The sequence below is a fragment of the Lutra lutra genome, chromosome 8 (assembly GCF_902655055.1).
Source record: "Lutra lutra chromosome 8, mLutLut1.2, whole genome shotgun sequence".
Lineage (NCBI taxonomy): Eukaryota > Metazoa > Chordata > Mammalia > Carnivora > Mustelidae > Lutra > Lutra lutra.
Genome location: NC_062285.1, coordinates 40,448,956 through 40,461,609, shown reverse-complemented (window position 1 = coordinate 40,461,609; position 12,654 = coordinate 40,448,956). Strand labels below are relative to the sequence as shown.

The 12,654-nt window shown below is 37.4% G+C and overlaps 1 protein-coding gene across 4 annotated transcripts in view; it reads left to right on the top strand.

The window, feature by feature from the left end:
* Nucleotides 1-12,654, top strand: part of C8H12orf4 (chromosome 8 C12orf4 homolog) — a 40,711-nt gene that overhangs the window by 3,534 nt on the left and 24,523 nt on the right. For all 4 annotated transcript variants that reach the window (XM_047741825.1, XM_047741821.1, XM_047741822.1 and 1 more), the window contains exons 3-4: nt 428-573; nt 9,607-9,788. In XM_047741825.1, coding sequence (XP_047597781.1) covers nt 428-573; nt 9,607-9,788 — 328 coding nt within the window. The remainder of the gene's footprint in view (nt 1-427; nt 574-9,606; nt 9,789-12,654) is intronic.

The window sequence follows — 12,654 nt, the reverse complement described above, 5'->3', positions numbered from 1 at the left end:
TATGCTAATCACCCAATTTCTCTTTCAAATTCAAAGAATGTAACTCTATATATAGGAAGCTTTTTTATTTAAATACAATAGCCTTCTGAAAATTTGTAGATTTTTCTTTTTCAGTTTTTCAGTTTCTTTTTCAGATTTTTCTTTTCAAACTGAAAAATCAGACTTAAGAAAGTAATGTTTTTAAATCAGTGTCAAGGTTATACATAAGAGTTAAGAGTTTTAACCATTCTCAATGCAATAACCTGTAATAGTAAGAAAAATAATTGTGAAACTAGTCAAATGATCCCCAAGCTAATTTTATTTTATTTAGACATTAAGTTAAGGATACAAGCTTGATAAAATTTCACATTGGAAGACCTATCCAGGTAAAATGTTCCCTCTTTATGTTGGGATTTTCTGATGTTGGCAGTTCTTATCCCTGTTACAGACTTAAAAGAAGCTCTAAGCCAGTTTATAGAAGAAGAATCCCTCAGGGATTATGACAGCGACGCCGAAGCATCCCTGGAAGCTGTGAAATCCGGTGAAGTAGATTTACATCAGCTAGCCAGTTCATGGGCCAAAGCTTATGCTGAGGTAAGAAAATAGATCAGATTGTGAATTTCAGGGATATTCTGGACTTCGATGAAGCTTTTTAATTGCTAAAGTAATAGTGAAACAGTTGTGGAATCCTTTTTTCTCAACATACTAGACTTTATTCCATAATACATGATCTGTATTGACGTTCATGTGCTTCCTTCCTGTATGAGGGTAAGCACCAAATACTTTATGTAATGTCTTTGTAAAAGGAAAGCTACTTTTGTATTTCTAACCAGGACAGGGTTGGCAGATTTAGCAATGAAAAATATAGGGCACTCAAATCCCAAAGAATGAATTTTTTTTTTTACTGTAAGTATATCCCACATATTATATAGAATATAATTAGAGTAAAATTTATTCTTTTCTTATATGAAATTCTAATTTAGCCAGGTGACCTGTATCATCTGGAAACCTTAAACTAGCAGTAGTGGTTCATTTTAAGCTTTTACTTTTGTCCTCTCACTTATCCTCACTGTTCCTTGTTGCCTTTTTTGTTTTTTTTAAGAGATAGAGCAAACTGGCATGAGTAGGGGTCGGGGAGCAGAGGGAGAGAGAGAATCTTAAACAGGCTGCATGCTCAGTGCACAGCCTGATGCAGGGCTTGATCTTACAACCCTGAGATCATGATCTGAGCCAAAATCAAGAGTCAGTCACTAACCGCCTGAGCCACCCAGGCACTCCCTCACTGTCATTTTTATAGTTACATATGGTCATCATTTTTCTATTTAAGTAATATATCTTATTTCATAAAGTCTAAGATGCCGTCGATCATAACACACCATTATTTTATTTACTACTGAGATAGAACACCACCACCAATTAAACAATGATAGGATACCAAGATATCATCAGTACAAGACACATTCTGATTTCTCAGAAGTATAATGTGAAAAAATATGGACATATAACGGTGAATGAGATAGATACAAAATGAATTTACATTTGAGTTAGAGAGCCAGAAACAAAACTACACAAACACAAATTCGATAATTGCAAGCTATAATGAGTGAATTACATCCCACTTTAAGCAACTCGGTCTATGAGAATTTAAAAATCAATTTTATGGGGTCATATTTTGTTGTTCAAAGCCGTTTCCTTCATGCCTATTAAGGTTTCCTAGTATATTTAAAAAATATGATACTATTTACATGTATTATTTTAAATATTAAGAACACAGGTGCATTAAAAAAGATACACCTGTAAAAATTATTATTTAAAACCACATCTTTCTGCTGATGAGAAAGAACATAAGATGTAGTAAAAGAATAATTCTACTCAATTTATTCAAGTAGTATTTTTTTTGTATATCTAAAATGGGTTGGGTACACAATTGAGAATAAGTCTTTGCCTTCAAAGAGCTTATGCTCTGTGGAAGGAAACAAAGAAGTCTGTAGCCAGTAACACTGTGCAGTTAGTGTTGGGATCAGGGTAAATACCTAGGAGCATGTAGAGAAGGTAGGGGAGGAAGGGTGCCCAAGAGTTCCTGAAGAAAGCAATCAACCCCTCTTCTGGGATTGCTATTCGTTTGATACAAAATCTGGAAGCAGAGCCTCTTCCAGCCCTGATTTGGTATAACCAAAGAGACAACTTCCCAAATGTTAGGTCAGTGACTGGTTAGGTGTTTAAGTTGATATTATTATAAAAAAGTAATTACCATATTCACTAATTTATGGCTTTCCTTATTCTTCTGCATATTAGCCATTCTAAAAATAGGAATTTGACTATCTTCCAGATTAATGATCATAACAATAGTAATAATAATAAGAATATTAATATAACAAAATAAAAACACTTCATACTTACTCATTTACTCCCAAGAGTACGAATTTACTGTGAACTAAAATCAACAAGCCTCCATAAAGCAAGTAATCTGTTCTCACCCTCTGCAAATTTAGAAGATACATAGCACCCCATATTACATAGAGTTCAGCTTTCTAGCAATGCCAGAATATAGAAGTATAGTTGCCTGTTTGTTTTTAAAGAATTAAGGAAAGAAAGAGTGAAGAATCTAATTCTGAAAGTAAAAAATGGAAATCTTGACTGTCAGGAAAAAAACCGAGAGGACCCAAATACTGTTATACCCACCGGATATATTCAGGCTGTGAAAATTATAAAAGCTGAACAGCTAGTACAAGCTCAAGAAATGTAGGAATCAGCAACTAAAAAGGAGTTAAAAAGGAAAAAGAAACTATGTTGCAAGTCACCAAAAGGCCAGCAGAGATTAGAAGCTGCGCCTTGCAGAGATCAGAAGAATCCAAGTGTGATGAGCCCCAGAAAGGGGGCTACCACATGGCTGCGGTGTATGGGTAAACAGTATTACAGTCACCTGAGAAGGATAACGGACCATCAGTAAAAAGGTGAAAGAGCATAATGTTTACAGTAATATTGATGACCTTGGTTTTGAAAGAAGGAGCTCCATTTACTATAAATGGACTTAGCAGATATTTCAAATGCTAATATATTTAAATCATGAAACTTTTGCCTTCACCACTTTTTGACAAAGATCTTCTAAAAATGTAGTACAGGGGTACCTGGCCGGCTCAGTAGGAGGAGTGTGCAGCTCTTGATCTCAGACTCCTGAGAACCCCGTGTCATTGTTATAAATATAAATGAAGATACCTTTAGGTGATACAGTGAGGGGCAGTTCCAAGGAAGGATGTCTGTCCCATCTCTGCAGAGATGTACCGAATATCCTGCTATCATGTAAGGGATTTCTGTTGTAGAGGACCATTGCCCCCTGACAACAGAGCTGTATGTACTTCAATGGATGTACCTGCCTGGTAGCAGAGGTTCTGATGGCCTACTAAAGTGTGTCTGACTGTGAATCCCTACTGTGTGGAGGAATTCTCTTTTCTTCCGTGTTTCCTTTTCTTGCCTACTGCCATAGGTTCTACGTTTTCAGCCTCTAAAAACCTTTTATGGTTTTTTCCTAATCAACTGCTATGTCTTTGCTATTGTACTAATTTTTTAAAATTATGAGAAGTAAGCTTGGCTAGATGAAGAAAGCTAGACAGAGCCAACTGTTGGCAAAATTGTGAAGTTGACTTTGTATTTTTGGCGGTGCCCTATGTTCCATTTCAGTGTTGTCTTCTCAAGTCTCTGTATTCATCCATTCATCAAATGTGAACTGAGCTTCTATTGGGCGTCAGATATTGTGTTAGGCACTTGGGGATAAGCAGAAAGAAAATAGACACAGTTCTTACCTTCATAGAGTTTACAGACTGACAAATATTTAAAATTGAGTGCCGTGGGGGCGCCTAGGTGGCTCAGTTGGTTAAGCATCTCCCTTCAGCTCAGGTCATGATCTCATGTCCTGCGGTGGACCCCCATGTGGGGCTCCCTGCACAGTGGGGAGCCTGCTTCTCCCTCTCCCTCTTCCCCTCCCCCCACTCATGCACTCTCTGTGTCTTATAAGTGAATAAATAAAATCTTTAAAAAAATAAAAATTAAATTAAGTGCAATGAATGTGATAAGTGCTATGGTACAGAACAGTGCAAGGAGAGCACAAAGCTGGAGAACTTCAGAAAAGCTTCCCACAGGAAAGAGAAAGTGAGTTGAGGCCTGAAAGATTAGTTGGAAATAGGTGGGTGGAAGGTGTGTGGTGGGAGAGGAGAGAAATAATATCCTAGGTAAGGGGTATAAATATAAAGGTCTGGAGGTGAGAGAGCCCATGGCACATTAGAAAAACTGAAAATTGTTCAGAATGGCTAAGAAAGAGAATTGCAAGTCATCTTGCATTCTGTCTTTATGCTGAAGGTAATGAGCAGCTTTAGAAGAGTTTAGCAGAGAAGTAAGATGATGATCCTATTTGCACTTCAGGAATATCAGTTCAGTGCATTAGTGTGAAGAGTTTATCCTGCAAGGGAGAAATACTGGAATAAGTTAGAAGACTGTTATAGTTAGGGGAGAAATTATGAAAGCTTAGTCTAGAATAATGGTAGTTAAAATGGTAGATAAAGAGAAGATACCAAAGACTTTCCATTCATATATTTGTTTATTCAGCAAACACTGTGTGTGGATCCTGTACCAGACATTGGGGATGTATCAACATGACAAATCTGGGCCTTATTCTCATGTAATGTTCGTGAAGAAGACACTTAATGAGTATGTAATTTACAATATTAAAAATGTTATTAAGGAAATAAGTAGGGTGCCATGGAGAGCCATGAAGGGGGTGAGGTAGGTTGGGAGAACCTAATTTATATAGCATTAGAGAACTCCTCTCTAAGATGGTAGTAATTAAGCTGAGACTTGAAAGATAAAATATCACTTGGCTCAGATTTCTGTCTTGGACAACTGAGGGAATGGTGGAATGGTGGCTCCCTTCACTTGAGCTCCCTTTACCTGAGAAGCAAGTTACAGCATAAAAATGATGGCTTCAGTTTATACCCTTTAAATGGGAAGTGCCTACAAGAGGCACCTATGTGGAGAAGTCCCATAAGCACTTAGCTGTGTACACCTGACACTCAAGAAAGATGATTGGATTGGAGACATGGGTATGGGAGTCATTCATACATAGATAAATTTTGAAGTCATGGGATGAATGAAATTGCCCAGGGTGACTATGTAGAAGGAAAAGAATGCATTCCTGTGCAGAATCTTGATGAAACCCTGCATTATAGTTATCTGTTGACTTACTTGTATCTACTGCTTGTGTGGATAGGCGCCTGGAAATGTTTAGTGTATTCTCTATTATAGCTCTGGTACCCAGTGCCTGAAAATAACAGTGCTTTGGTATGGGTTGGTAGATGGCAAAAAAAAAAAAAAAAAGATAGATGAATATACAAATAAATGAACACACTAACACTTAAGAGATGAACAGAGGAAGAAGAATCTGCAAAGGGAAGAGAGGGATTGGCCCAGGAAGTAGAAAGAAGAGAGATTATGGCTTCATGAAAGTTGAGAGAGAAGAGGTGCCAAGAAGGAGGAAATAGCTCATAATGTCAAATGCTGCTGAGAAAATGAAGTGAGGAAAAGACTCAAAAAATATCCATTGGGTTTATCAAGTAATCTTTCTCTGCGGCAAGATCAGTTTTAATGGATTGGTGGGGCTGAAACTAGATTTCAGTGACTTTAAGAATGTGTGGGAGTGTGGGAGTGTGGAAATAGAATGAGTACAGATAACTCAAGAAGCTTGGTTGCATAGAAATGAAATGAAAACACAAGGTCAGAGGTTTGTTTGCGATGGTACCAATGAAGACTAGAAGGGATAAAATCCAGAACTCAGGGAATTAATCCTGACTGGGAGGAGGGACATTTCTCCTGTTTTGGCAGAAAGGAAGAAGGAAAGGATGGATACAGATTCTGAAAATTTTACTGCTTTAGTAGCAGGAAGTTGAGGACATTTTCTTCTAACTGCTTCTACTTTATCTTTAATAAAGAACAGGCCACATGTTTAGATGAGGTGGGGAACTAATGACACAATTGGATATTTGAGGAGAGAACTGACCAGAAAAAGATGGGATTGCCAGGCATCATTCAAGGGAAACATTAGAGTAGCACCAAACATTAGAGTAGCACCAATCTGTCACCATAAACTTCACAGTTTTGTGCTTTTTTTCCTGCTTCAGTGTTATACAGTCTGATTTCAGGCATAGAGAAGAGGAATATGAGTTTTGTTAGGTGGGCAAGAGAAAGAATATCAGTTCTGGGGGGTTGAGGATTTTGGCAAGACAATGGACCATTCTCTAAACAACTAAGAGAAGAAAATGAAGCTGGGCTGGACCTAATGGCTGATAAAATATGAGAAAGTAGAAGGGTCTGTGCAGTGGAGATCCTGATGATTTAAAGAACCAGTTGCCTGGGAGTAATTGAATGTGAATCTTGGTTAGAGGTTATAGTCAAAGACTGAATGTTTCAATTTCAGAGGCTAAGCTATTCCTGGGGATGATGCAGAATGGGGTTTTAAGGAGAAGTAGAGAACTTAGTAAAAATAAGTTCTAAGAAGCAAGAGGAAGGGCATTGGATTGGTTTATCCACATGGGCATCCAGGTAACCCAGGCTGATGACAGGAGGTGGAAAAGAGAGGACGTCTGTGAACTCAGGGCCAAAGCTTTATGCGGGAAGGTGGAAGTGGAGAAGTAATGGCCTGGACATTAAACAGTTTTCTCTCTGTAGGCCTTTACCCAGTGCTCCCATTCCCCACAGCTATCACAGTTCCCTTCCTAGTATCCTCTATCCTGAATGGATGGCATGAGTTAGGTTAGGAAAAAACTCTATTTAGTGCTTCTCGTGTAGGTAGTTTCTACCTATTTGTAAGGCTTGCTCTAGGCCAAGTTTTAAATTGATGCTGCCAATTATTAGTTAGCTTATCTGGTACTATGTAGGGGCGGGCAGATCCCTATGATCTCTCAGGGCTCCTTCCTACAAAATTTGAGCATGAACCTGAAGTGAATTTTGAACTGAGCTTAAGTTACGTGGGCTATTTATAATTCCTAGAGCAGTTACCAGAATGTGCTTTTGGGACTTCAAGTCAAAAGCTTCTGCACAGCAAAGGAAACAGTCAACAAAACAAAGAGGCAACCCACAGAATGGGAGAAGATATTCGCAAATGACACTACAGACAAAGGGCTGATATCCAAGATCTCTAAAGAACTCCTCAAACTCAACACACACAAAGCAGATAATCATGTCCAAAAATGGGCAGAAGACATGAACAGACACTTCTACAAAGAAGATATACAAATGGAAAGAGACACATGAAAAATTATTCATCATCATTAGCCATCAGGGAGATTCAAATCAAAACCACATTGAGAAACCACCCTACACCAGTTAGAATAGCCAAAATCAACAAGACAGTAAACAACAAATGTTGGAAGGATGTGGAGAAAGGGGAACCCTCTTACACTGTTGGTGGGAATGCAAATTGGTGCAGCCACTTTGGAAAACAGTGTGGAGATTCCTTAAGAAATTAAAAATAGAGCTACCTATTACCCTGGAATTGCACTACTGCGTATTTACCCCAAAGGTACAGATGTAGTGAAAAGAAGGGCCATCTGTACCCCAATGTTCATAGCAGCAATGGCCACAGTCACCAAACGGTGGGAAGAGCCAAGATGCCCTTCAAAAGATAATTGGATAAAGAAGATATGGTCCATATATACAATGGAATATTATGCCTCCATCAGAAGGGATGAATACCCAACCTTTGTATCAACATGGACGGGACTGGAGGAGATTATGCTGAGTGAAATAAATCAAGCAGAGAGAGTCAATTATCATATGGTTTCACTTACTTGTGGAACATAAGGAATGACACGGAGGACATTAGGAAATAGAAGTGAGTTGGGGGAAATTGGAGGATAAGACAAACCATGAGAGACTGTGGACTCGGAGAAACAAACAGGGTTCTGGAGAGGAGGGGGGGGAAGGAGTTGGGTGAGCCTGGTGGTGGGTACTAAGGAGGGCATGTATTGCATGGAGCACTGGGTGTGATGCATAAACAATGAATCTTCGAACACTAAAAAAATAACATTAAAAAAAAAAAAGAATGTGCTTTCAAGTTTTCAGAGGCATCAGAGCAGATGAAATCCATGTTCAAGATTCAGCTAGTCACCTTAAACTCTTCCCTCCTGATCTGGCAACTGGTTGAAGTGTAAGTGAAAGAAAACAAGGGGGAAAGCTTACCTATTGAGTGACTGGGTTCAAGATAACCTATTTCTGGGATATGTCTGCTTGTTTAATTTTTAGGTAAATTATTACTCTAAGTTGTATCATCATCGATTACAGTTTTTATTTTCATTGGTAAGAAAAGGGAAGAATTCAGATTGTTCTTTTTACAGGTGTATGTCTACAAAGATCAGTAATGGAAAAAACATTGAATTCTTTGTGTCATTTCCACTTTTGCTGTTAAATTATATAATCTTTGACAAAGGACTACTCAGCCACTTTTCTCACTTGTAAAAGCATTGTGTCTGTCTGATGTATTGACAGATCCCAGGTCCTTGGGACAGCATCTGTACCTCCCCAGATGGTTGTGTGTATACTTCCTTGGGTGGATCTGTGTGTGTGTTGAGGGTATCCTCATTTTGCCTCTCCCCATGTTTCTGTTTTTCTTGTTTATCAGTGTTTACTCAGTCCCTTATCATTTTGATAGTAAACTGTTTTCATATCCTTAAAAGCATATTTTTAAAAATTTCATATTCTTAAAAGCATTTCAAGAAGAAAGCAGAATACTAGAAAAAGTCAAAATAATTGAGTAGGTTTATCTTTTTTTTTTAAGATTTTACTTATTTATTTGACAGAGGCAGAGAGAGATCACAAGTAGGCAGAGAGGCAGGCAAAGAGAGAGGGAGAAACGGGCTCCCTGCTGAGCACAGAGCCTGATGTGGGCCTCGATCCCAAGACCCTGAGATCATGACTTGAGCCAAACGCAGAGGCTTAACCCACTGAGCCATCCAGGCACCCTTTGTGGATTTATCTTGATGTAAAATCCTACACATGAATTGGGTTTTCAGGGCTATTGCATCACTAAACATAGGGCTATTGCATCACTAAACATTTGAGTATAAATGTAACCTCATTTTCTAAATGTATATCCTAAAAACCTTTTTTTAGCAATGTATTTTTGATAATGAGAAGCTTTTTTCTAATTATAATAATATAATATAAAGAAAGTTAAGGTCATCAGAAATCCCACATTCCTGAAGTAGCCACCATTAGCATTTTGTTGATCATCCCTTTGTGTGTGTGTGTGTGTGTGTGTGTGTGTGTTATTTTACAGAAATGAGATCATAGCACCCTTAATTTTTTTTCAATTATGGACACTTCCTATCCTTTCCTCCATATTAGCACCCCCTCCTCATCCCTACCTCCAGGTAATTCATATTATAACTTAGTTTATGTCTTTCCATATTTTTTGTATACTCAAATAATCCTATATAACCTATATCTACAAATATATAAATAAAAGGTCTCAATCCATTGTCTGATGAACAAAAAAAGATTCATACTATATGTACTACCCTAGTAGTATAGTAAATGAAATGCCATGTCATGATTTGAGAATGTCTGTATGTCATCTTGTAGACCACATTAGAGCATGCAAGACCTGAAGAGCCCAGCTGGGATGAAGATTTTGCAGATGTGTACCATGACCTAATCCATTCTCCAGCCTCTGAAACTCTCCTAAATTTGGAACATAATTACTTTGTTAGTATCTCAGAACTGATCGGCGAAAGAGATGTGGAGCTGAAAAAATTACGAGAGAGGTATTTCAGATTTCTTGCACTATCATGATTAAATGTCATATTGTCCGATATGATGGCTGCAGAACAATTGGTTTTCATTTAATTGTAAAATCGAAGAACAAAATAGAAAAAGGTTCTCTAATTTTGAAAATTAATTTTCTTATGTGTTTCAGTTTGTAATTTCAACTTAGGAAGTCATCATAGGCTTATAAAATTTCTAAGTGACTTACCTAAATAAATTATGGTGGCTTTATATGTTATTTGTAAGTTCCAGGCACTGCGCAAAGAGCTTTAGATGATGTCTTAGCCCTGTTCAGGCTGCGATAACAAAACACCATAGACTGGGTGGCTTAAATAAGAGAAATTTCTTTCTCCCAGTTCTGAAGGCTAGGTAGTTCAAGATCAATGTGCCGGCAGATTTGATTTCTGGAAGACCCATCTGGCTTATACAGAGTGCCTTCTCAGTGTGCGCTCCCGTGGCCTTTCCTCAGGTTGTGGTCCTAGTGCATCCCTTCTGGAGAGAGAGCTCTAGATACTAATTCCATCATGAGGGCTCCAACCTCATGACTTTGTCTACACCAATGACCTCTGAAAGCCCCACCTCTGAATATCAGCACACTGGGGATTTGGGTTTCAATATACGAATTTGTGGGGACGCAAACATGCAGTCCATAACAGATGCCCTATCTCATTTAATTCTCACCACAACCCTACTATTATTAGCCCCTTCTACAGATGAGGAAAATGAGGCTTAAATAAGTCAAATAACTTGTCTAAGGACAAGCTGGAATTTGAAGTCGTAGCTCCACTCCAGAGTTTTTAACCACTGTACCATGCTCTCTCCCCATTCAGAATGTATTTAAAACCCTGCCATTACTAAGTTCATGCTCTCTTTCAGTTCATTTTTGTAAGCTTATTTACATGAGGGAAAAAATAGCACTAGTATTAGTCCAGGACATTTTAATTAGTTTTTAATTCATTGTGTACAGTATTGCAAACAGTCCTTTTGTGATTCATTTTTTTTCCCTCCAGAGTAAGTAAAAGATTGCTAGCATTATTTATTTTAAAGTATGACTTTCCAGATTGCTTCCTAGCAATTCTATAAAATATAATAATAATCAGGATAAGCTTCTTCTAGATAATCTATTTTAATCTGGCAGAATCTAATAACATTTATTACCTTGCAAATGCTCATTTAAGACTTTAGGTACATGGCATTAAGATAATGTTTTGAGTGGCTGATGTGAAATTTCTTTGATTGTGAAACTATATTAGGACCAAATCACGTGTATTTTTTGTGACTGACGTGATAGTCTGTCCCAAACTAATAAATTTAAAATGATGTACCAGTTTGCTTCTGGCTCTCATTTGCTTTACATTAGAAAATGCTGGGACCAGCAAGATGAGAATAATCTGTTATCTTGAGGGTTGTCATAGTTAGGGAAATTTAACATGCAAAAATTATAAGCAAATGGATTGTCATTTTTTTCCTGAGAAATATGGTTCTGCATACCAGATCAGCATTTTCACTATATTGCATAGATTTGTGCATTTTCATAACAATTCTATTCCTCTCAACTTTTTATTTTCCAATCTAGTAGAATATTAGAGCATTCCCTGTCAGAAAGAACTTGATGTTTTGACATCTGTCACTCCGTATGGGTTTAGCTTTGCTGATGAGCTTCCCTGAGGCAGTTTATTCCTTTCTAGGTGGGACACCTGCAGTACAGGTAGTTGCCACCAGGTAAAGAGTTGAAGCTGTGACCCTGAAGAAGACAAAAATTTGATTTTTTTTTTTTTTTAGTCCTTTATTATGTAGCCGGTAGAACTGTGAATATATTTTTAGAATAAGAATGAAAATATAGGTTAACTTTATATAAATATATGGAAGTATAACTACCTAACACTACTTTCTGTTGAACTTCATTTATTTGATTTTTCCTACCAAAGCTTCAAATAATATAACCTTCAGCTCATTCTGAATCTACTCCTAAATCTCAGGTTTTCTGGGACTGTCCTCATTCTGCCTATTTAGATATATTGAAAAATTCCTAGCTTGGCTGTCTGGAGTCCATTAGTAGCCACAAGTAGTACTTTCATTTAGCTGGTGAGCTACTCTGAATTGTGCCCACTTTGCCACCTACTCACTACACCTCACAGAAAACTCTACATCTGGCCATCAATATTCTATAATTGTTCTTTTTTTCTAAATCAAAAGAAGATTTCTATTCCACGTGATTCTTCACCTTTTGGGAAGCTGCATTAACTTACTAATTATCTGCATTTACTGGTACTTCATACTTTGCTTTCTATCGTGGAATAGCTTTTTAGCAGGAGTTTATTTGGATTTATGTTATTTTTTGAAATGTCCTTTGGCCAAATCTCTTGATGGGGTTTTGTTTTGTTTTTTTTCTTTGTAAACATAATATTTAAATACATTTATTTTGACAACAGTTTGTAGTTTATTCTCCACATACCCAAACTGTTAGCTTGAAAGGGAAAGGTAAGCTAGGTTCCTCTTGAGGTAGGTGATTGTTGTAAAGGTGAACAGTATAATTTAAGGCAAGTTGGAATTCACTGATAGCCATGGAAGCTCACCCAATTCATTTACCCCATGCATAAGCAGAAGTGACACATTTTCTTAGTCCTCTTTTCATTTTAATTCCACTTTGCATCTTTAAAAGACAGTTTCTTAGCACAGTATAATCATTGTTTGCTGTTTTGTTCTGTTACAGCAGACTTTTGTAATCGTTTTTTCTAAGTGTCTTCAAGATAATATTCAGGTTGTTAGAATTGTCACACCTGACATACTGAGCCAATATCTAGTTAGACAGAACTAGAAATACAATAAAATTTCCTTTGATCTTAATCTGAGACAATTGTATTG